The following is a 26,093-nucleotide window of genomic DNA, read 5'->3' as shown; positions in this document are numbered from 1 at the left end:
ATACCGCAATGGAGCAGCGTGGTGGGTCTTAAACTTCTCTCTCCTATGAGAGGCGAGACCCCAGCAGTGGGCTTTAATATCATCATCCGCATCGATTCGGCATAACCGGGACGGCTTATGCTCTGCGAGGAACGGGGTATGACACCGCCAATTTCCTACTCCGGACTTGTAGTCAAAATTCTTTAACAGAAAAAACAATATCTAACATTCCTAATCCGACGAACCTCGAGATTCGTAGTTGAACATAGTAACCAACAAGGCAGCTCGAAAGATTTAACGAAAAGGAAAACAGTTTATTGATCAGACATGTTTATTCTTTTATTTCATATAGTGTAGCTTGTGAGCTGAATTATTTCTATTAAAGTATAGAATAAAACGATATTATGACAAGTATTTTTATGCAGGATATTTTCTGAGGTACCTCCAAACTTAGGGAGTTTTGAGATCCATTAGAGGTATAATTTAAGGCAAATTGATATCACTATGAAAAAGACTAACATAATATCATAATAATTAAAAATAATAACAGCATTAGTTTCGATTTAATATTCTCACATTAAAATTAAAAATCTACAAAATGATAGTGTCGTACACGGAGAAATTATGGCTTAAGAGAATTTTTAAAAAAAAAAAATTGTTTAAACTCTATCTAATTCACATACCAACATACAGTTACATGTATGAATCACATAATATGGTCTATCCAGGCATATCACGGTCAGGCCCGTTTCGTCAGGGAAGACCGAAAAATTTAAGGCATCAACTTATTCATCCTTAATAGAATCTTCGATTGCTGCTGCTGTCAGAATCACTTTAAAATCAGTAGGATTTCACTGGCAGAACGTGTGTCAATATGTTTTGGAATCATTTCAGTTTATATATGAGGGTTGACATACCTGCCTGTCGTTGATATCCAATTGATTTTAAAACTTTTCTGACATCTAGTTTTTGCTGTCAAAATTTCGAACCATAACTAAAAACACTGGTTCTGCTTGCTATGAAGTCTTTAGTACTACGTGAATAGCATAATTCAAATCTAATACCAGAATTAAGCAAATCTGTCATGGAGTTGTCAAATTATACAATACTATATACTTTGAAACTTATACATAGGGCACTAATATGTGTACAGAAAGATAACTGTCGGCACTTCCCTTATTACTGAGCATTGATAGACCCTTTAAAAGTAATGACTAAACTTTTAGCTGAAGCATAAAGAAAAACAACGAAAAGTTTGGTCCATGCCACTGGGAGAAATACTAACATTCTATGACAGTTTGAGATAGGACGAATGTAATTGCACGAGTTAATATTTACAAAAATCTAAACTGCAAACAACCTATAAAAAGGGTCCCAATATTATTCATGATAAAATATTAATCACACATAAATTTTTTTAGAGCATCAGAATGGTGGTTACTAACAGACGAACGAGTCAACAGGACGAGACAATATCCTTTTCATGAAAAAAAATCTGGATTAATAAAAACTTTAATTTTTATTTACAAGAAAGTAAATATTAAAATAATACAATTTACTGAACTATTGCAAATAAACATTGATTCCCTGCTGTTCGAATAGGAGCTCCTTCCATTGAAATCAGTTAATAGGACCTTAACATCATCGCTTCAACCGATTTAAATCCACTGCTGGGTATAGATCTTTTGTAGAGAATGCATGCAGAAATAGCCAGAGATGCGTTTGTGTAAGATGTTATTTAATGTTATTAACATAACAACTTGAAACATATAGTGAAACTATATGCATATATATGCATTTTGGGGTAAGCAAGACGATGACTAGAGAGGTTACTTATGTTGCTTATATATATATTTTTTTTTTTTTTTCATTCCACTACAAGTAGTCATCGCCGAAGCCTCCCACACAGACCAGACATTTCATTTACATCAAAATTAAATATTGAATATGGACTTAAAATATAAATAAATTTCAATTAAAATAAACCAACCAAACATAATTTTTGTTTTTAAACCGAAGGTTAATTGCAGGACTTCGTTTAATGGGCAGTTTACGATCAATGATCAATGAGCAACCTCTTACAATTGTATTACTTATAACTATTGGACAATATAGTTACTAATATTTATTCCTGCAGGTTTCCGATCCACTCCTTTGCTAAAAAAATCCATGTTGATATTTTTAGGACCACTTTGGACTTGTCATATTGAAGACTTATATGAGCACTTACTCGATTTTTCACGGTTCACTCGCACTACACTCACTTATAAACATACTACCAAAATTGGAATAACAAAAAATTCATTTATTACATCACATTGAAATTGCATCATAACTCGGTGTGTTCGCGGTCTTTACCTGAAAAAAATTTTAAAGTTTTTATTAGATTTCGCAAAATGTTTCTTCACCTCGACAATGTTGATGGTTTTTGTGAGATGCGTTTGGAGTTAATTGACCTCTTTTTTAAACAACTACTCCGCCAATAGTTAATTGCAATGTCACGGGCGCCGTCTACAATTCTGAGTGTATCGAGGGGTTAAGCGAGTGAAAGGGACACTATCATTTATCGAAGCGAGATAGCAATAAAAGTAAGTGCATTAATTTTAACGGATACGGGATGTTTTTAAATATTCACATTACATTACAAACATAATAAATAAATAAATAAATAAATAAAATAAATATACTACGACAATACACACATCACCATCTAGCCCCAAAGTAAGCGTAGCTTGTGTTATGGGTACTAGGATAGCTGATTAATATTTTTATGAATATAATACACATAAATACTTATAATATACAGATAAACACCCAGACACTGAAAAACATTCATGTTCATCACACCAACATTTTCCAGTTGTGGGAATCGAACCCACGGCCTTGGACTCAGAAAGCAGGGTCGCTGCCCACTGCGCCACTCGGCTGTCAATGTCAATGTCTATAATACCTTTACGTAGGTAATATAAATTAAAAGGTATTGTAAAAAGACATTGTAGAGCGTGTGATGTGGCATTTATTAGATGGTATGCTACCGTAACGCATGAAAATCATCAATGATGTTGAAATGTGCTAACTCGTTTTAAAAATTAATGAGTTGAAAATAATGCGCAGAGCTACATACTGCGCTACATTCTGTGTATTATTTTTATATTTACCTGAGGAACTTTGTGTCACAGCAACATCTTCGTGATCCGTATTTTCAATTTCCTACACACATAAATGTCGATTAATATTTTATATCGTACAAAAACAGTTTTATTTGGTTGTATGGGAGCGATTAAGGTTACAAATTTCAAACAGATTATTAGAATTTTTGATCATGAAGAATATAAAAATATGAAGTTGTGAGAATGGAGATGTTAGAAGTTGAGATAAAAACATATTAAAATTTGAAAATTCTTGAAAGCGTTTTAAACTTTCATGCTTATAGAAAGCGACATCGTAAATATCATACTTTCCAATTCATGAGAATTGAGAATTTATCTACCCCTTAAAAAAAATTTAGACTGATGATATCAACACAGCGTCTAGGGACTAATATCTGGCCGGTGAACTCAGATCGCGCGCACTGTTATAACACACCTGTTCGTGATCCGCGTGCTGGTACAGGCCACGACGTACGCGAGCTTGCAGCGCCTTAACCTCTTCATCGTAAGTACGCCACTCTGGTACGATTCGCATCGCAGCGGACAATTTCGCCTCTTTTGTCAAAGGGTTGTTGCACTGTGAAGGTAATAATTCAAATTTAAAATTCATTTATTTCAATAAGGCTTCCTCTACAAGCATATTTGTAACGTCAAGTCTGAATGTTTGTAGTGACTCTACCACCGGTTCGAAAGACAGATAATACATAGTCGAAGAAACTCAGCGGTTGCTGTATTTCAAGATTAACTAGTAGTTAACATTTATTTTTTTATCTTGTATGAGATGAACGCGGAGCCAGGTTTCATTAAATTGTATAACCTCGCTGCAAAAGATGGGGTTTAACACATTGTTTAAACTTATGCATTGGTTGGCATGACTTATGCAAGCTTAATATACTCATAATCAATCTTTTAAATTATTTCTGTATTCTTTGCAAACGATTTATGTACACTGAATCGAATGACTTTCTTTTTTATTTAATAAAACTTTAAACCGGTAGGTTTTTATATTAGGCAAATTCAGCTTAATATGCTATAGTCCGCGAAAAGCAGGAGAATCTGTATGGTGTAATTATAATTTCATCAATCCTAAGAAGATGTTGACTTTACAATGTATAATTGTTAACAATTATTGTCAAAATCTCCTTAACCTAACTCTTAATTTTCCTAATATATCATGGATTTCCTCAAAGTACCGCCTGCTTCTATCCAATACGGTAGGTGTTTGAACGTTATTAGAGACTACCTACGACCATAGTATTAACATTAAATAAAAAAATAAATATACTACGACAATACACACACCGCCATCAAGTCCCAAAGTAAGCGTAGCTTGTGTTATGGGTACTAAGATAACTAATGAATATTTTTTATGAACAATATACATAAAAACTTATAATATACATATAAACAACCAGACACTGGAAAACATTCATGTTCATCACACAAACATTTTCCAGTTGTGGGAATCGAACCCACGGCCTTGGACTCAGAAAGCAGGGTCGCTGCCCACTGCGCCAATCGCCGTAACATTAAAAAGAGATTACGTAATTCCGTTTATCTATTTCTTTACGTCAATTTTGGTATATAAGCTAAGTAAAATCTTACCAAATCAATAGTCTTGGCATACTGCTTGGAGTTTTCGTCGCACCATGTTTCACACCACAGCCACTCTTGCGGTAGAGATTTTATGGCCACCTGATGTATCATGTTGTTGGGTAAGTCCTGATCTGTGTACAAAACTTTGTTTATTATGTTCGGAAATTTCTGGATGGGGACTCGCAATATGAGCTTTTCAGGGTTACTAGTTTTAGAGTTTTTTTTATGATAAGTAGCTGACATACTATTGATATCTCGTCCTACAGACAAGCTAAATTAGCGGGAGCGAAAGAGAAAAGAATAGCCCGAGCACTGAATTTACGGTTAAAGTAGTGGTTTCAAAGACGATGGCTGAACAGGATATAAGAAGAGACATTCTTTCCCAAATTTTTAATTTGTTTGAGTTAGTCACAAATTCTCTGTTTATAAATTCAACCCCCTCCATCGATCTCTTGAAAATCTTTTAATATAATAATAATAAAGTTAAGCTCTAATTAATCATACTAGCTTATCTAATCTCAAAATTAAATGGTAAAATTGAACTTTCTTCATTGAATCTGTAATACGTCAAGTGGATAATCTTGAGCAGACAAAGCAATATAACAGAGTGAAGTTTCTGTAAACGGTGTATCTAATCGCAGAATTTCGATCACAAGCAAGAGTTTTTGTGATTAGACGCCCGAATTTAAATTCATATAAGCAACTGTCTCGCTTTATAAAACATTAAAACCGTATCTGCTAACTGGTCGCAAAATGCTGTAAGAGGCGTTAGTCATACAGTCTTTTCTTAAAGAAAATAGTACTTCTCATAAGAAAATCTGTTTAATGAATGAAATGAAATAAAATGAAAATACACTTTATTGTACACCTAACAGAAATAAAAATATAAACAAAGAAAAACACTAAATAAAACACACAGGTAAAGTAGGCCTTATCGCTAAAATAGTGTGAAGATTGTAAAATGCACTTACCTAAATTAGACAAGCTGTTAGGATCCTGGCTGAGCGCCTGATACTGCCCACGTAGTCGATCGCCGGCAGCGATGCGTCGGAAACGCTTCAAATCGACCACGTATAACGCGCTGATATGATAGCTACGACCTTGTAAGTGATTCCTCCAATAGCCTTGCTTCCAGAACCTATGGGATAATCGAATATACATATACGATACCAGGCAGTTTAAGAGATCTGAACAAAACAGTCTGATAAATTTTAATCAAATAAGAATGTGTTTATTTTTTTATTTTACTACAAGTTAGCCCTTGACTGCGATCTCACCTGGTGGTAAATGATGATGCAGTCAAATCGGGCTATCCTGTTAGGGAGTATGATCGTCATACCCCTAATCGGTTTCTAGGCTACATCGCACCGCTAAATCAACACTAACACAACACTAAATCGCTTAGCGGCACGTTTTTGTCGGTAGGGTGGTAACTAGCCACGGCCAAAGCCTTCCACCAGACCAGACCAGAGAAAATTGAGAAATTAAAAAATTCCCGCCAAATATAATGCCGGGAACCAAACCCGAGACCTCCTACTTAAATTCACAGCGCTAACCGTTGCGCCTGGGATGTGTCGAAACTCAAATGTTCCGAACGTTAACAATAAAATGAGAAAATGGAAAGTGTTTGTGAGCTAGCCACATTGACGTGCGAAATGAGACGTGGTCGGGGCTTTTTCACTGTTTTTGGACACAATGCACTGCATACAATAACGGCTGAATGAGGGTTCTGTATGTTCTAAATTCTGTGCCAATAAGGTTGGAAAACGCTTCGAATGCACTATAACGCACTGATAGCTAAGACCTTGTAAGGGATTCCTTCTATAGCCTTGCCTCCAGAACCTATGAGGTACATTGTAACCCATTAAGATTAATCGCTTTGTCGTAGATCCGTATCAGTGTAGCTCCCGATATCGTTTCGGTAACGCATTACGTACTTTTTACTTCCGGTCATTGGTCTTAAATATCTTCAAAGGCTATAAACTACAAAAAATCTCTGTAGTAGTCGAACATCGTATTTGTATACATCGTACCTGAATCCTTCCATTTCCTTTCTGCTTTCACAGAATGGCGTATATCCATAGGGAGCCCCGCCCAAGTCTAGATCTACCAACTCCTTCAAATCTGCACGTACAATCTGTAAAAATATTTATTTTTGGCATACAAGAGGGTATGCAAAGATTAGAGAAGAAAATAACGACTACATATTTCTATTAAAGAAGAACAAATCATTTAATTGTTTAATCTTTTTTTTTTATTATTCCACTACAAGTCAGCTTCGTTATATTATTAAACTCCTACACGATTTCTATGCGACATCGTACCGGAACGCTAAATCGCTTCGTTTTAAAAATATAAATGTGCCTACCTGGTCAGCGTCTACGAAGATGATTTTCTTGACGTGCAGCGGGAAGAGCACGTCAAGGAAGAGTATCTTGTAGCCCCAGATGGTGCGCTGGCGGTCCTTTTGTCGCTGCAGCCAGCGCGGCCACTGGTACTGCACTAACTCGTACTCAAAACCGTACTCTTGCGCCATGTACGGTAAGATGTCCTAAAATTAATTTTCTTACAATGTAATGACATCAATTTATAATTATTAATAGTCATAGACAGTATCTTCTAGCACACGATGGCGTTCGGAAGTATTCAATTGCTCCGATTGTATTTACTTTGTATTGTCCTTTTGCATTTATAATATGTATTAGTGTGGAAGTATGAATGATACAAATCATTTCATATTTCATTTATTTTTTGATAAATTCAATCCCATCTACACGACTGGCAATAGTCATGTATAATGATTTCTCATTTTAAAAATAAAGAGTGTTTTAAAGGTAATATTATTTAACAAATAATAGCGTGATAGATTATTGCAAATACCTTTAATATATACAAAAAATAATAATAATGTGGGATAATTCTTTCGATTGTTTTAGATTTATTTTATTTATAAATCCGATTTCGTTAGTTATTTGTAATATATTTTACCGGAAAAGGGCGTTAAGGATATTTTCCGTAAATATCCTTAACGCCCTGCAGTGCACCTTCCAAAAATATCATCCTAAATTAGACTTATTCCCCTTATAAATCCAATATAATCCTTACAATGGGTCTTACAAAAAAGAAAGGCATTGCTGGCCCGACTCTACGCGCATTTAAAATACTGGCCAAGCATATATACAGATCGTGATACTTGAAAGAAGTAATGGGAGGCCTTCCCCTAACAATGGATGGGACACATCAGGCGGCAAATAATTAATATGTTTACCAATGACGCCAATTGTGTTGAATACATACTCTAAACTAAACAAAATTGACGAGCTTTGCTGCTATATAGACTTCTCTCGCTCTTCGATACTCGAAAGCGAAGAAAATGCAAACTTACCTTAAGCGAGGGACTGAGATAGTTCTTAAGGAACCAGAATTTCACAGGGGACTTCGTGTTCTTCAGCACTGACAACATCATAATACGCAGAAAACGTTCGTAGAGATGTCCCGACGCAACCGAGAACACATTGATAGTTTCGTCCTGAGACTCAATTTCTTCACCGCCGCCGAATGAACTAAGACAATATTACACTATTAATTTATGACAATATGATACGATAGCTTCATCATTATCATATTAACCAATTAAATATACTACGACAATACACACATCGCCATCTAGCCCCAATTTAAGCGTAGCTTGTGTTATGGGTACTAAGATGACTGATGAATATTTTTTATAAATAATATACATAAATACTTAGAATATACATATAAACACCCAGACGCTGAAAAACATTCATGCTCATCACATAAACATTTTCCAGTAGTGGGAATAGAACCCACGGCCTTGGACTCAGAAAGCAGGGTCGCTGCAAACTGCGCCAATGGGCCGTCAAATTGACGTCCACTGCTGAATATGTAAGTATTTTGTAGCGATTTCTAAAATCCATGGTCTTGAGCCCATTGTTTCCAGCGGCTCCCAGCGACTTGCTTGAGGTCGAAGGAACGCTGCCTTTATCGACATGATGTCTCCTTTCCAGCGTCCTTGAAACTCAATGTCCAATTTGCCACTCAAGGTTCACTACTCGTTAAATATGTCGGTAATGATACGAAGAAAATATAGACAGCTGTATTTTTAATTGCCGGAAAGATCAATAAATTTTCACAATAGATAGTTATTACTCGATCTTCTCACGTCGAGCGTTACCACGTTATGGCAGGTACTATGAATAAATGAATGAAAATACTTTTATTGCAGACCACAAAAAGTACATAAAAAAAGGAAAGTTCAACAAAACAACGTATACAATTCGGCGGCCTTATCGCTCTCATAGCGATTTCTTCCAGGCAACCAAAGGCGAAGAAAGCAAATACAGAAAATAGTTTGGTGGTGCACATATAAAAAATAAAAATAATAAATTTATTTTATGGGTATATGTACCCACAAAATAAATTTATTATTTTTATTTTTTATTTTACAAAAGACAAATAAATGAATAAGTAACTACCAATACAAATATTAAGTTATATTACTTAAAAATAATATAATAAATTAAATATGAAACAAAATAAATAATTGTCCTCAAACAAAGGTACTATAATAGAGTAGAACCCTGAAATCTTAAATTGTATTTTCTACTATCATCAGGTTAACAGGAAACCGACAAGTAATATCATTTAATATAGAAAATAACGTTACCGCCTATAAAAGAGGTAGGTACCTTGCAATAGAGTTCCATATTCCTCCAGCATTCTTCTCGTCGTTTTCTACGAGCAAATCGAGATGTTGCTTGTCTGCTTTTTTGCTCACACGCAATTTGATCACGTGGCTTCGGAACGAGCTCATCAGAACCTGGATATCGTCGCTACCTGCCGGCGTGTCTGTGTTTTCGTGACTGTAAAAATCCTTTCAGTTATTCAACAAGTATTTTCCCCCTCATATAAAAAACTACCACTTGACCCGATTTCGAAACTTTCTGACATTGGATTGCTACCAGACCAAAGAAAGGCACATTATATTTTATTGCAAAATTGTAATTGACAACGGAGAACTAGGTGTCACATTGCGTGCATATATACTTAACATTTTTTTACTGAATTAACTCTTACTTAATTAGCAGGATACATTATGAAATATAAAAGTATACTTAATAAAAAACTGTAAATGCTTGCTTATAATTAGTGCTATTTATATTTTGCAAGAATTACTTCCCTAGTAAGTTCTGTGAGTTCTTAAAAATATATCTTACTAAACTAGGTGTTACCCAAATATCAAGATTTAATTCCATACAAATAGAAAAACATAAAAGAAATAAAAATTAGTTTATAGCTTTAAAAAGTCTAATTCGCTTTTATTAACCTCCTCAAACAAAGGAGGAATTAACTAAAAAAATAAGAAACTTATTTCGAACTGTTCCTATATATGTTACGTGGTTATTTCGCATAAAAAATATCACAATGATCACGTTATGGTTTGAGGTTTCCTTCATAATAACTTTCCTATAAACCAATGCATTGTGAAGCAATATTGTTTTACATTTTTTTCAAAATCCTGTTATTATATTTAGTCGTCTTATAAAAACTTAACTCACCCAAGAATCTCATAAATATCATCCGAGCGTCCTGGCCTCAAGCGCATTATCCAGGCGCCAGGGTTGGCTTTGAGCTGGAAGTAGCCGAGGTTTGCCATCACTATGGTGTCCATGGTCTCCGGTTTGGTCCGCGTGCCGAGAATCAGCTGCAACCCTCGCGGAGGAGTACTCAGTGCTGTATCCCACGCGTGTCCTTCCAGTAACAGGTACTCGAGCTCGAATTCGCTACGGATTAATCAACTTTTAATACATTCTTAATGGCTAAAAAAAAATACAAAAATACTAATTGTTGGCGCGTTTTCATCAATTCCGCGTTTTCATAAACATGTTCTTTTCCCCGGAATAAATAGCTTTTGTACAAATGTAACAAATATTTTTTTTAATATCATGAGAACATCAGCTTCATATCATCGCCCTTTTAATGAATACCAAAAGAATCTTATATATAGCTTGCATCTTATTTGTTCCAAACTTCAAGATCGGTGAAGTTGTAAGAGCAAACATAGGTAATATACAACCAAACAGGCACACTGTTTGTTTGTCTGTCTGTTTGTTTCTTAGCTATGTTTATTTATTATATTAGCGGAAAATGGGTTCAGTAACAGTAGTAGTAACAGTTTAATACAAGAAACACTGATTTTATACCTTCCACAAACACGTGATCTAGATTTTGGGTCATTTATCAACTCATTTTTTCGGTTGTAGACATAAGTTTGGGTAGTAAATTTGAATTGCAGGGCCCAAGTTCCACCAACGGTATCAGACTCTTATCATCATAGGTAGGGAAAAGTGCTCTTGGTACCTAAGCGACTCAACAAAAACTTGACGGTCTAACCAAATTATACCCTAGAAAGTTACGTAATATTTATAAATCATCAACCATTCCAACCACACAACGCGAAAAGTTTAATAAACGCTTCGTTTTCCCTTCGTTTAATGAACGAAATAAGTCGACGTCAGCCAAGCGTATGTTGTCTGGGTCGTAGGCGGACTTAACAATTGACTTTTTCGACAAGCCATTTTGTCGACGTTCTCAAAACCGAAATTAGTAATACCATGAGAAATTTCAAAGTATACATAAATCATTTCATCCGCAGGTCTCGAAAATATCAACTCAGTCGAAAATTTTGAAACTCAGAATTGGTGATATCCTACTGGTTAGGACACAGCACGTAACTCTAACTTTTCTAAGTTATGTTTGTTTCAAGCTTTAAAACTATCACTTGCTTCAATGGTTTTTCCATAATGTTCTAAAAGGCGTGTGGAATTCACCAATCCGCAATGAGCCAGAGTGGTGGACTACGGCCTTAAAACCTATTCATTGTGGAAGGAGACCCGTGCGTGGGCCAGGTTGATATAAGAAAAACTACAAAATAAATAATAAAACTAGTAGTAATTACCTGTGCACAAGTGAGTCGACGTCGGCCAGCCGTATGTTGTCGAGATCGTATACGGACTTGACACATTCGACAAGCCAGTTCGTCGGCGTCCTCAGATCCAAAGACAGTAATGGAGCGTGAGGCAGACGTGAGAAACGAGCTATTGCGCCCGCCGTTTGAGCCCCGTTTGCGTTGAATTGTAGCTCCGGCTCTAGCACATAGCGGTAGAAGCTGTGGGAACTCTAAACGATAAAACTTTCATGCACATCGATTTCACAAAGAACGCTTAGAAAGTGTGTCACTAACGCAAACTTTTACTTTACCTATTAAGTATGTTTTCCAATAAATAGATAATCTTTAATATTAGATATAACAGCATCAAAATTCATTCTCTTAACAAAAAAAAGACTTCTTAATTTCATCTAAATTCTTAACTAATATTCTTCTTGTTTATAATAAATACAATAATCCTCCAGATTCGGAATGCATGAATGGACACTTAAGAATTTAGTAACCGTGACGAAGTAAAAAGTTAAGAAGCACCTATCAATGATCATACTTTTATCGTTGTATTTAAATTTCATAACAGGGTATGGGAAAAGTTAAATGCATGTAAAGCAATATGTTCGAATTCACTTATGGGGGGGGGGAGGACCTTTTCTGTGTATTTTAAGCAATTAAAATATCACTTGCATTAAAGGTGAAGGAAAAAACATCGTTAGGAAACCTGCATTCCTGAGAGTTCTCCATAATGATCTCAAATGAGTTTGTAGTCCACCGATCCGCACTGGGCCAGCGTGGTGGACTATGGCCTTAACCCATTCTCATATTGGGAGGAGACCCATGCCCTGTAGCAGTGGCGTGCACTGGGTTTCTTACCAGGGTATTACCAGGAAAATTGGATAAAACGGCAAAAAATCTCCTTCTATAGGAGCTGTATATCAATTTTAGGGTAGGCAGTGCTTTTGTGCATGTATGAAGTGCACGCCACTGCCCTGTAGTGGACCGGTACTGGGTTGTTATGATAATGTAAAGCAATAAGTTCAGAGGTTACTTAAATACTATTATCGCCAATTATCGAGAAATTGCAGTTTTTTATATCAAGAAAACTAAAAATACTATATTAAAGTGCACATTTAATAATATCCTCCAGATGCATAATGATACTTACCTTTCGAAGTAATTATTTATTTGATTGCTAAATCGTTCATGTGATTGAAATGAAAAACCTAAAAAACTACAAGTTAGGATTTGACTACAATCTCAGTGGTAGTATGGTAACAGTCTGACCTATTAGAGGTACAACTTATATTAAACCGATACACCTAAACGGTATCTAACAACGGGGACATTGTACAGTAACGGTAAATCTTTTGGCGACAAATCTTTGTTGATGGGGTGGTAACTAACCGCCTCATCTGGTGGGAGGATTTGGCCCAATAAATTCGAAATTATAAAATCACCAATTGTCTGGGCCGGGTGAGAAAAACTCGAGACCTCCCCCTTGTAAGAGCTTTGTGCTCACCCCTGCGGCCAGTAGGTAGGTTGACTATAACCTAATATTAGCGTCCACAATATGTTAATAATAGATGGAAACTAAAATGGTACCTCTTAAGTGGCATGTCGGAGTTCTTGTCTTGCGGGTTGAGGAACAACTGAAGGCGACAGTTGACCACGCGGCGCAGTACCAACAATAAGGGTGCTAAGCGTTGAGCTGGAGCTGAAGCCGGGTCCACCACCGCTACTATCTGCCATACAATTAGGGCGTCATTAATAATCGCAGCATAACGTCGGAATAGTTATTTTATGACGAAAAAAACGCAACGCAAAATCTTTAAATAAATAAGCACCATTTGCAATAATGTTTTATGAAAACTTACCTCGACAGCAGCTTCATCCTCATAGAGAGGCGGTAGCTCGATTACTGAGTGTTCGGTACGCAGTCCATTGGGCAAAGGCGTACGCACGCGAGGGCTACGAGCCGCCAACACTGATATCACTTTCATATAACTTTCCGTCGATAACTCATCCACATCATCTATGGACAACGATGTAACAATTATATTCCTGATTTTATACTGAATTATTTTAAGTTTAAAGATATTTACTATCTTGTTAAATTAATAATATAAGGCAGTACTGTAGGAAATAGTTACTACAGTCATACTAGTTTGTGTGATACGAAATTAGCAAATTAAAGTAATTAATCTGCCCCGATTACAAAAAAAAATAAAGCAATATTTTCAACCTTATTTTTAAATGATATAAAAGACTTTAATTTAATTACATAAAACATGTCTTACCATCATCATATGAAACTTCATTGGTGGATATCTTCTTTTTGGCAAAAACCTCAGACAATTTCTCCCCGTAAACTTGGTTGCTATACCTAAAATTATTTTTTTGCAATTATTTATCTTCCTATCCGCATCGAATGCGTCTAATCGTCACTAATTATGTGTAAGTGTAATGAAAAACTCACCTTTCGAGCAGAACAAAGTCATCTGTAGAGAATACCTCTCCTTGTGTGAAAGGTCCGATGATCCGCGAGTTATGTACGACGGCGCGGTCGCCCACACGGAGCCGTAAACTGCGCGCACACAGCACGCGAGACGCTTTCAGTACCCACGCATACTTGTTCAGCGCTGGGACTATCTCGGGCTATTAGAACATTTTTAGTATGAAAATAAGGTGGCATTCCATCAAATTTATGCAAAAACGCATAGCGAAAAATACGTGACGCCCACCAATTGGGAGTACCTACGTCGTTTTGATAGCTTAATTTTGGCGTAAAAGGGTTCAGCGAAGGTAAAATTTTAGGGATGTGTTTTAAAGCCACAAATAGAATCGCTCTATTTTTATAAATTAGCTTTAACGGAAAGTTACAAACGACTAGGTTGCCTTTTCTCGTACTTCTGAACCACCTATCACATCCATGGTAAAAAAATTAGCTTAATTACGTATTTATTTATTTTCTTAGGATGTGCATATAACCAGATAGTCAAAGTCACAAAATCAACATTTTCAACCATTATAGTGATAATTCTTCTATAATTTATATAAAATTAATAAGAATTCAGTTATGAATGGATATGTTAGTTTAAAATTCTAATTTATATACATATGTTTTTTAATAAATGTATTTCAATTAAGTTACCGTCATTGCCTTGAAATTGATAATCGACCCTGAACTGGTAAGATTACCACGATGTCACTTACCATGATATCGCAGTCATGTCTCTCATGACAGCCTTCGTCATCCAGTAGTTGCGTTACATACTTGGTGGCTTTCACTGATTCCAATGTAGTAAGTGCAGCCAACACAACTTTGTTAAGCGACTGATCTACATTCGACGTGCCGTCTACATTTGGTATGAACGCTACTCGAGTACCACCTGATTCTCTCTAAAAAAATTCAAACATAAAATATCATGAGGATAATTTAGGGACGGACAAAGAGTTAGCCCACGTAATAGACTATGCTACTAGATATTAAATTTCATTACACCTATGCAGAAACTTTCTCGCAAAAATAATCCGATCATTGAAAGTGTTTTAATGACGTCTATCAGTTGCTTGACCAAAAAAATAATAAACAGTTGGCATACCCTTGTACGGAAAGTTTTCTTAGCATAAATAAATGAGAAAAGTTTAAAGAAAAACTTACAAGTGCAAACTTTGAAAAAAAAAAAACAATATTTTAATGGACAATCATTCGTTAGTCGCAAATAAACATTTTTTTAGTCCAGTATATTCAATAAAGGAACTAAAGATGTTATTCAAGTGCAAAATTCTATTGATTTAAAGTATGGGAAATTTTGTAGAAATCACAAATATACACATACCATAAATGACAAAGCGTTTTTTAACAAATCTCTCGATTCCTTGACATTCAAATCACCTGCGACCCAAATAGTTTGAATAATTTTCTCAGGTTTGCCTGGTTTCGTGAAATATTGCAATATTGGCAAAGCTGTCGCCAACGCATCGCGCCCTGTAAAAGCGATAATTTTAATAATAACTATATTAATAAATGACAAAAATCTAATAAAAAAAAAACTAACTTAGATCAAATTAAAAATGCAAATAATAGAAAAAATTAAAAACAATATTAAAATTAAAAATTAAAAAACTACATTTACAATATTTTAAAAACTAAAAGAAATAAAATAATTCTAATAAAATTTTATTTTCGATTCGCACTGCGATGTTGTTTCAACCATTAAGTTAGTTAAATAAGTAGTTATGTGTTTTATGTAAGTTATATGTGAAACGATTATGTTATTTAAGATGCCTTCTAACATAACTCCTTAGTCTTCTCGGATAAGCGATTTCATATACCTTAAGGTTACAACAAAATTGATGAATATCTTAGTGACAAGGTTGCTTGAAATGGGCTCTGCTTTAACCTCCCACAAGATAGAAAAATTAATGTTAAATTACAGTTGTTTGTTGCAAAAGAACAACTGCTGAATTTTGACAGTTTTTTTCCTTCCTTTCTAACGGGTGGTGGAGTCACTACAAATAGACCCTCTTGACGTTTCAGAGATTCTCTACCTTTTATTCGTGAAGAATTTATAAAACTCTGTTTCTATTTTTTATTTTGCAGAATATAAGTTATAACAATAATCGATCAATCTTCCTTAAATTTGTTGTATTTTTCTATTCGATAATGATCGAATAGAAAAATACACCATAAATAATAACAAAACAATCATACCAGTTAAATGTATAAGGCGATGGACCTTATCCTCAGTAAATAGCTCTGTCGATGACGGAACTCCAGATAGGTCCAAGTATTGAGTCGGTTCAGAGGCAAGCACTCGACGATTTAACCTAAAAAGTTGGAAAACTGACATGATTCACTATATGGAACATTTTTGAAAAGGACTGCGCTTCTATTAAGCCTGCATATCTAGTAGTTCACTTTTAATATATGTGAACACTGTTATTTATGTCGTAGTAATCATGTTTTGTTTAAGACAGCAACACTTAAGGTGTATGGTTTTATGGTCCATCGAACCGGTTTTGTTGTTTTGGATACATTATACTTTAAGTTGGTACAGAGAGTTAGTTTAAATGTTCCTAAAGTAAATTGCATATAATGCAAGTAAGTTTGTGCGTGACAAATAAAATTCTTACTAACATAATCAGAGTAAAAATAGTAGTAAAGCTTCAATACTGTAATTATTACTTACCGAGGCATTATGTGAGGTTGTTTCATAAGAAAATCTAGAGCGTCATCAGAGTCAGACAGTTCACCGCGAAACACAGCACGCTGCAGTCGGCCTGTGTGTCTTGCCAGAGCCGTTACAAGCGCTTCCTCGAGTAACTCCACTGATGACGTCACTGGTGTTGCGCTGTCGTCCCATAGCGGGACACCGTTTATTAACACCTGCACGGTCAGACAATTACTTATTAAAATAAACACAGACATCCTAGAGACATGAATATTATGAGAATGCAGATTGCATTGTTTTTAAATGATGAAATGTGATTTCATAACATAAATGCTATAATTACATTTAGGTAACTAAGTGGATATACACACACATTCATCACAAAAGGCAGATACGAATCAAGAAAAAACTTGTTTGTTTAATTATTTTTACCTGAGGGTACTTATTAGTTCCAAGTTTGGAAACGAATTCTTCAGCCAACTGATTTCCGAAGTTGTACTCAGAGTCTTCCGATATAATGTCGTCAAGGTTCGCGTCGGCACTTGCGTATTTCTTCAAATGTTTCTTAACGTATTCCAAATTTAGAGTTTCGTCTTTGACGGAGTGGAGAAGCTGTAAAGTTATACCATTCCATTACCATAAGTTAGGGGTACACTATCTATTTTTTTGATTTTTTATTTAATACAATTTATTCTACACCAAAAAGCTAACAGTATTATACTTACCTTATAGTATTTTACATGCATGTTTATGAGTTTATTGTGATTTTATTTGTTTTTCATTTTTAATTTCATTATTTTTATTTTGGTATAAATTACGTAAAATAATGACATGTCATTAGGATTGCGCAAGTTTTGTAGAATTTTTGCATACTATTGAATTAGTTGAGTGTTATAGTCACAAATATATTTTATAAGACCAAAATATGTACCACATTCCAGTAGATAAAGATATTCTATTCATTCGAAAATTTCCTTAAAAATATTATTATTTTATAGGACATACCTCAGTGACGAAATAGAAAGCCTCTTTGTTTGAGTTCCGGTCCTGCGCTACGTAGTTAAAAGCGCTTCGAATAGCAGAACCAAGTATGGGATCACTGCTTCCAGGAGCTAATACGAGACCAACACGAACCGGCGTCGCGGGGCTTAGTAATGTTTCCCCTAGTTTTAGTGGAGGACCTGAGGCAGGTGATGTTGGGTCTACTATTATTACCTGATGGAAAATGTATAAATTACTGACTGAATTAATATAATTTTATATATCCTAATATTATTTATATACTCGTACAATGACCTGATCAATGAATGCACTTTCGTTTTACGGAAGACACGAGTCGATAGCCATCAATATAACTTAAACTATAGCTAGCTTACAGTTAAATAGAAAATAATTGAAGTGCACAAAAAATAATACCGAATAACTAGAGATATAACGATTACTTTTTTCGCCGCAGTTTTGGTAAATAAGTACAGAGATTTACCCGGCGAAACTGCGGCCTACTTTCGCACAGAGTACTTGGCCGAGTTACAAACAGAGTACTTGGCCGAGTTACAAACAAACAGAGTACCTGGCCGAGTTACTCGCATTTTTATGCAAGTTTACTACGTATCGTAAACGGGAAGCTAATAACGTTTATGCGAGTTAAGTACGTCTCGTATACATGTCGCAAGTGTCATTTACGCAAGTTTAGTAGGTACCTCTCGTATACAGGTCGCGTTATACCGAATACCGAGTAATAAACGAGTACTCGGTCCGACACTACAAATAAAGAATAAAAATGGACAAAACTATGCGGCGACATCTTCCAGTATTCAGTCATCATTCCAGTATTGGGTTGAAGTTACTTTTTTAAAGTAATTTTTAAAAACAATTGATATAAAAAATTCCTATACAACAAGATCTGCACTTACATAATTATAGATGTTTCTCCTCAAGTTTCTCAGCATACCAGGGTACGTCGGACGCAACAGGTCCATGAAGGAGGAAGGCCAGCGTCTGTACCTTTCATCTGACTCTAGATCGTTAAGCCACGTGATCGCGGTGTCCCGGATATCTAGTCCGTACTCTTCCCAAGTGAATGTTTCCCCCACATCGAGCGACATTAGCTTGTTTATAAACTTCTTTGATAAACCTAAAAGGCAGACATTATTTTTTATCTAATTATGATGTGTGCCGTGGTGACTGCAGAACCGTATATAGTATTCAACTTCCCTTTTCTTTCTGCACGGCTAGCATGGCCAACTGGGCTAGCACGGGCAGGAGATAAAAATTGTATCCTCCGATTATGTCCCCTAACAATATAATTAATATATATAATTATAATTAACGTGTCCACCTGCTCAATCACGGGAATATTGAATAGGAGACGTTTACCCCCGTTATTTATTAAACATATATTATTTGGATGTTATTCCGACTTGTGCGCCAGTGCTCTGAGAGTTGATGAAGCTGTGGGAGAAGATAATTCTTTATCCTTCGCCCGGGGGTATAGTTGTCTCCTGCCCATGCTACCCGTGCAGGTGACATTTTTCTCCCGCATTAGCGAAAAAATATACAAATAATATATGTGTAATAATGAACAAGAGTAAACTTCTCCTATTCCCTGTTACCGTGCTTTGGAAGATGGACACGTTATTTTTTTTCTTGAAAGAGACGTTCTGCAGTTTTTACACGACGTGACTAACGGACATATAAGCGAGAACAGTTTCCATTGTGCTACCATCCCACTGCAATCACCAGACATTGGATAGAAGCAGGCGTTATTTTGCGGAATTCCATTATATATTATGAAAATTAAGCTTCATTATCTATACTCCGCGATAAGCAGGAGAATCTGAGTGGTGTAATTCGCAATTTCTTCAATATTTGTAAACAATTATTCATCGTAAAGTCAACATCTCCTGAGGATCCTCCGGTTTCGGAGCGAAACGTCTGTAGTGCGTGCAATGTACCGTTGAGGAAGATCTATTTGATGTGAAGTATAAGGATTAAAGAAATTGTAAATGACACCATACAGATTCTCCTGCTTTTCGCGGAGTAAAGCAAATTAAGCTTAACTTTTATAATAATCACCAGACAGTGGACTTCGCAGTGGACTTCTAAAGGTTGTTTTATTGTGGCAGGGCAACAGGTTTCAGTCAGGCTTCATTGATTTTTTATCTTTCATGTCATTAATGATATGCAGCAAAACAATTCAAGTTCAAAAATGTTTTATCCACACACAGGCACTGATGAAGCGTTCATACATTCTTTTTTTTGTTATCACAATCTCACAGTCGAGTAAATGTTGAGCTATGAAGTTGGAGCAATTCATACCCAAGATTTTTATATATATATTTTTTCATAAAAAAATATTATAATAGGATTTTTCTAGGATTAATATTTAGGCTTGCCATATTCAGCTTTAAAAGCAACGCTAGTAACAGGTTTGTTTTGTTGTGCAGCAGTTTGATGACACTAATATTTTGACACTTTAAACTTGTTGACGTACTATTTTTCTTGGTAAGAAAAAATATAGTCATGAAATGTACACCCCAAGCCTTTGTAGAAAATCGCTACCTCTCCTCAGTTTTATATCAAAGTTCTAAACTTACGTAGACATACTTTAAGTCCTAGTTGGAGTTGACTGATGCATACCTATAGCGTGCAATGTGTTCATCGGTCCAATGTCCTCTCTGAGAGCAGCTAACAGAGCCATTACATCGACCTCTTCCGCGTCGTACTGAGCTCCCGACACAAGGAGTAAAGGCTCAGCAGGCCGGAGCCCTAAAGACGACGCCCATATGTCCTGGTTATATAGAACCTCGTCGCGGAATGATCGCGGGACGTTCACGTGGATCAGTGATTTTGTCTAGAACAAATAAAAGTAGCATTAATACCTCTTCTACTAACTTGTGTATCGGCTTCTTTGTATAGTCATTGTGAGTCGACTTCTTTTATACTCATTGAGAGTATGGGCTCAAGTAAAGAGGGAACTCCAACAGAATTTCATCGGAAACGTATGTGTGTTAAGTGATTGCGAGACAATTTATTGCAGGCAACCATGTACTTTCAATGTAATCAAAAGATTTTCGGATCTTATATTTTGAAAAAATCATTAGATTATTGTTTCGACCTACTTAGTTTTAGGTACTGCGTTCCGAAAACTACCAGCACAAATGAAAAAAATAAATATATGTATAAGCAAATATAGCATTGCAACTTGCCTGCATAGGAAAATTTTGAGCAATAGAAGTGAGCACTTTAAGCGATTCATCGCCACCAGAATCGTGTGCATCAATAACCGCGGCAGCTGCCTGCATACTCAATCCCTGCATTTGCCAAACTTTGAGCGGGGCCAGCTCCTCGCTAATTTCAGATAAGTGCCGTCGGAAGCGCTCCAAGGGCGTGCGTAGAGCAGGAAATAAGTTTCTAAAAGAAATAAATGACTGTAAATAACGAACTTCATAGAATAATTAATACAAGTACAATATCTTTTAGTTCGTTCGTATCATTATTTGAGCTTACTAGATGTGCCCTCATGCTTCGCCCGCGTAAATTACGGGACGCAACGTACTACCACATAGTCTAACCCTACCTCAATAAATCAGAAGCTAAAAGTGTTTTCTATCGTACTGAAAATGCCAAATATACAAACCTATGATACCTATGATAAGTCTACAATGTATGTGTAAGTCCACGGTGATGGACTACAGCCTTAGCCTCTTCTTATTGTGGGAGGAGACCCGTGCCCTGTAGTAGGTCGGTAATGGATTTATATGATGATGACATTAAGAACAGATAGTATTCGAACATATTTCAACAACTAAAATGTAAGAGATACAATAACTCAACATTCCCAATCGCAAATTCCCGTCCTGAGGACCTACTTCCTTATATTCCCAACTTATAATTTAATATACTTTATATTCCATATAACATAACAGCCCTTGCTGTGGCTAAACAGCAGCACTACATATTAGTTCTTAGCTCTGAGTAAGCAATGTTGACCCAAATCTGTAAATGGATGTGGTGGTGTGCCCATCTTTGGAAGTTTGGAAAATAATTTGGTGTCCATCGGTCTTAGTTCCTATCAATAATAGTATGACCTCAAATCGTGCGAAGTTTCCTTTGAATTCATTCAGTAATTTCAGCGTTATGTGCGGCCCAGATACAGACAGACAGACAATGTAGTGAATTAAACCAATTACAGTTTTATTACAAGTATATATTGTGTTGCACATGTATCTCTAAACTGAACAAAATGTACGGTGTGTTACTGTGAGGGTGTTGAAAGTGCCCACTTATAACACTACTTTTTCGCAGTCATTTGCAGTTCTTGCCGCGCGTCTATGGAATTCTCTTCCACACAATATTCTGTGTGATATCCCATCCCTGTGTGGATATACACCCGTGCCTCCCCATATGTATTTATGCATTATAGTTATACATTTGGTATTTATACTATATCTGTGCATGTCTATGTATTATATCTCTGTATTCTATTTGTATCAGTTATTTCTTTCGTACTCAAATTTGAGAGCTTCCGGAATGTTATTTCAACTTCTCAGAGCCGCAATTTGCATTTTTATGTACATTTTATCTGTATACTTAACATCTGAGGGCTCTATATATTACTCATCATTGGTGAATAAATATATTCAGAGATGTTATTATCCTTATAGTCAACAATTTTCTATAAGAGGGATACTACAATGAAACCAACTCTTCCCATACAGTGACTAAAAGAGATAAAGATATATAATACATAAATAGTTCTATTAGTTTTATCATAAATGGTTCTGCCTGTTCGCAGCATCAAAAATACAGGGTGGGTTGATAAAATAATAACATCTCACTGACTATATACAATAACTTACTTAAGCTTGCCAAAATTAAATCCATCAATTTGGTTCTGAGGATCATTTTCATCTTCTTCTTCAGACGGTGATGAAGTGTCATCTCCATCAGATTCTTTAGGTGTTGTGTCATCCTGACTTTTGTATTCAGTACTTTTTAATTGCAATTCCACGCCATATCCAGATAAACGTAGTTTGGGTTTGCCTCTAGGCTGTAAATTAGAGTTTGCTATAGTAATGTTCATTACTGCCACTTACTGTTCCGGCTTTAAGGGTGTTGGTGCCAGTGTGCAGGCACCTGAGACTTACGTTCTTTCCTCCTTGCATGCCTTGCCAAATGTTGCTGTGTTTATAGTTACTTAGTTTCTTTGGAACTGTAAATATGGCAGATAAAAGAAAGAAAGAAAGACTTTGTGAAGTTTGTCTGGATGATATAACAATTGGCTAAATTGCTCATTATTTACTAAATAAAGTTCAAGCAAGAGGAAAATAAATCTAAGCTTGGTTCAGTCCCTGATTGTAACTGGGGTTGGACCAATAATGACTGAATACAAGCTGATTAGACCCAATCCAACCTTGATGCATAATTTCAACTATCTTTGAGATTAAACTCGAGAAGATACAATGTAAGTATACAAGAATATGGAATTTGATAATTAATAGTAATAGTAAATTCACTTCTTTCTCATGTACACATTTATTAACAACTTTTTCATTCTGTATAATAATTTATGAGCTAAAAATATTATCCTAGAGAAAAGTATGAATAGAAAAAATATCAAGTGAACTTACTTTAACATTCCATCTTACAACATAGTTGATTAATCCTTTATCAGCATACCCTGCCAGTATCTTATGTTTTGCTATGAAATCCTTGGTGCCAAGTTCTCCATACAGAATAGCAGTTAGACTCTTATTATCACTACTAGGATATGAATGATCTAATAAGTAGGTCTCCAATTTGTGTTCCTCCTTAAATAAAAAAGTAATAGGATTGCAACATATAAACTCAAAAATATTAATATTAATTATTTAATTATATACTAATACATATAGTTAGTAGGGTTTACTAATGTTTAAATTCAAAGACTAATAAATACTATTCAAAGGACAAACATTGTTTTATGGAATGTCAGTTTAAAAACAGCTGTACTTAAAACAATACATTTTCATAAAAATCAAATTTGTTGATTATTTTTGCCAAATTAGGTTTAGTGATTTTTTTTAATTTTATAAACAACTACTTGCTTTTTTGAGTAGAACATTGTTGAGTTGATTTTCACATCTTAGAATATAGGCTATACTTACTGCATTGTATTGCTGTATAGATTTAAGTATATCCCTTAAACCATCATTATCACAAATCTTCTTTGATGCAATAGAAACAAAACTGTCACAGTCTAATACTTTAGCTCCGTTTTGTGTAGCTATCTGGTCAAACATCCTTACAGTAGGAGAAGTCAGATGCATAGACAGGGCAAGCTTAGCCATGCGCAACTGCGCAGGGACCAGCAGTGTACTAGCTACACCAATGCATGCATCATATACTTGCTTGTCAGTTTCTGCAATATGAATATATATATAAGTATTTCAATGGTAATACATTTATGCTTGCTATACAAAGACAATTTTTTTAGACAGTTGCTATAAATATTGTAATTAAATGTTTTAAACCAACTAATCTTTAATTAACAATACACCTAGTCACACATAAAAGGATGAATAGATTACATTTAGCGTACAGAAACACCATTATTCAATTAAAGCATAAACCCTTAATTTTCTATGAATATATTGGAGTCTAGTGGTGATAGCTTAGTGGCTTACACGTCAGCCACCCTTTTGCGGGAACTGATTTCAATCCCCAGGACACACCTCTAACTATTCAGAGTTGGGCGTGTGTGTAGGTGAAAAAAAATTATTCAAAGGTGTGAGATGTCTACCAATGCGCACTGCTTGCATTCCGAGTGGAGACACGTCCCTGTAGTGGACCGGTGATGGATTGAATGATTTCCCCACAACTACATAATAAAATCAACGCGCAGTTGTAGACGAAAACACGTAATTTTAATAGAGTTTAATAAACATTAAATCTTTGCTTACCCAGATCACTTAAACTGAATTTCAGAGAAGTAATTCCATCAAAGTAGGACCAGAACAAATCTGAACTTTCAGCAGACATGTACTCAGCCAGTTCCAAAACAAGAGGGGTAGCTTCCCACTTAGCACTTACGAAAGTAGTTACCCCTTTAGATTTCTTCTCATTTCGTTTAGCAGTATCACTATCTCCGGCACAAATAATAAACGTGTGAGCTAATACGATTATAAAAATCCTCAAACCGGTGGTTTTCATTTTAACTAAATAAAACCGTGCATATAAACGTAAATTAAATGAATCTATGTTAAAAACTAGTACACTATTTCAATTATTTTGTCATCCTACTGCGTTTTTATTCAATATTTCCTATTTTAAATAACTTCAAAATGAAGTTATCTGCATAAATTTCATACAAAATAATTTCGCCAATGACAGTTTAACACGGCAACGGGTAATCGTCGCTAGCACAGATTAATGATTGTCGGTAGCTCGTTGGTAGATATTATGGAGGGTAGAGGTAAGGAGAGTCATCTTATATGGGAGAAAAGTTGAAAAAGTGTCCAGTGTATGCGCTAAATAACAGTTCAAAAATCCTCCACAATGGCACTGGTGGATGCACAGGGTATGGTATGAATGTAGCAATCGTAGATGAATTGAAGTATGCCGAGTTAAAAAATTTAATGTCATTATCGACTAAAGTAGTTAATTATTGAGAATTTCAACAACTTACGTTGTACAAAATATTGTGGTAAATATAAACTTACTTCCTTGTATCTCCATACTTCCTTGTATATTTTTCAAGCCTACTCTAACAATATTTATATTTGGCGCTTCATTTAAGTATTGGATAGAAGCAGGCGTTACTTTGCGGAAATCCATGATATCTTATCAAAATTAAGCTTAATTTGCTATACTCCGCGAAAAGCAGGAGAATCTGTGTGGTGTAATTTATAATTTCTTCAATCCTTATACCCCACACCAAACAGATCTTCGGCAATATACCCTCTACGCACGTTTCGCTCCGAAACCGGAGCATCATCAGGAGATGTTGACTTTACAATGAATAATTGTTAAGAAATTATAAATTACACCACACAGATTCTCCTGCTTTTCGCGGAGTATAGCAAAATAAGCTTCTTTTAAGAGTTACCCTGATGCAAATGTGGCGCCATCCTAATTTAATACATTTTGACGACACTTTTTCATATACACAGATGACTCTCCTTACCTCTACCCTCCATAGTAGATATGAATATATATCTAATGACGACGGATAATAATTAAATACAT

At 35.5% G+C, this 26,093-nt stretch overlaps 1 protein-coding gene across 1 annotated transcript; it reads right to left on the bottom strand.

Moving 5' to 3' along the window:
- Nucleotides 1-523: 523 nt before the first annotated feature.
- Nucleotides 524-25,258, bottom strand: LOC120637610 (UDP-glucose:glycoprotein glucosyltransferase). Its single transcript, XM_039909492.1, has 28 exons — nucleotides 24,809-25,258; nucleotides 24,014-24,267; nucleotides 23,498-23,677; nucleotides 22,727-22,917; nucleotides 21,074-21,278; nucleotides 20,505-20,718; nucleotides 18,779-18,999; nucleotides 17,871-18,080; nucleotides 17,298-17,477; nucleotides 16,884-17,080; nucleotides 16,406-16,521; nucleotides 15,531-15,679; nucleotides 14,905-15,090; nucleotides 14,168-14,346; nucleotides 13,989-14,074; nucleotides 13,566-13,723; nucleotides 13,294-13,433; nucleotides 11,707-11,916; nucleotides 10,307-10,531; nucleotides 9,437-9,610; nucleotides 8,110-8,287; nucleotides 7,093-7,275; nucleotides 6,758-6,861; nucleotides 5,696-5,862; nucleotides 4,734-4,855; nucleotides 3,565-3,705; nucleotides 3,138-3,189; nucleotides 524-2,337 (listed from the first exon to the last, which is right to left on the bottom strand). The coding sequence occupies exons 1-28, from the start codon at nucleotides 25,056-25,058 to the stop codon at nucleotides 2,309-2,311; spliced, it is 4,701 nt and encodes a 1,566-aa protein (XP_039765426.1). The 5' UTR covers nucleotides 25,059-25,258; the 3' UTR covers nucleotides 524-2,308.
- Between the last annotated feature and the right edge of the window lie 835 nt (nucleotides 25,259-26,093).

The sequence above is a fragment of the Pararge aegeria genome, chromosome 4 (assembly GCF_905163445.1).
Source record: "Pararge aegeria chromosome 4, ilParAegt1.1, whole genome shotgun sequence".
NCBI classification, from domain to species: Eukaryota; Metazoa; Arthropoda; class Insecta; order Lepidoptera; family Nymphalidae; genus Pararge; species Pararge aegeria.
The sequence above is the reverse complement of the archived record's forward strand: the minus strand, read 5'-3'. Positions and strand labels throughout refer to the sequence as shown.

Coding starts and splice junctions, on each gene's coding strand:
- LOC120637610 (XM_039909492.1), bottom strand. CDS start 25,058: ATGAAAACCACCGGTTTGAGGATTTTTATAATCGTATTAGCTCACACG. Junction 15,091..15,530: donor AAAACGCTTTGTCATTTATG/GTATGTGTATAT, acceptor GAATTTTTTTAG/AGAGAATCAGGTGGTACTCG. Junction 13,434..13,565: donor AGGATGAAGCTGCTGTCGAG/GTAAGTTTTCAT, acceptor ATTGTATGGCAG/ATAGTAGCGGTGGTGGACCC.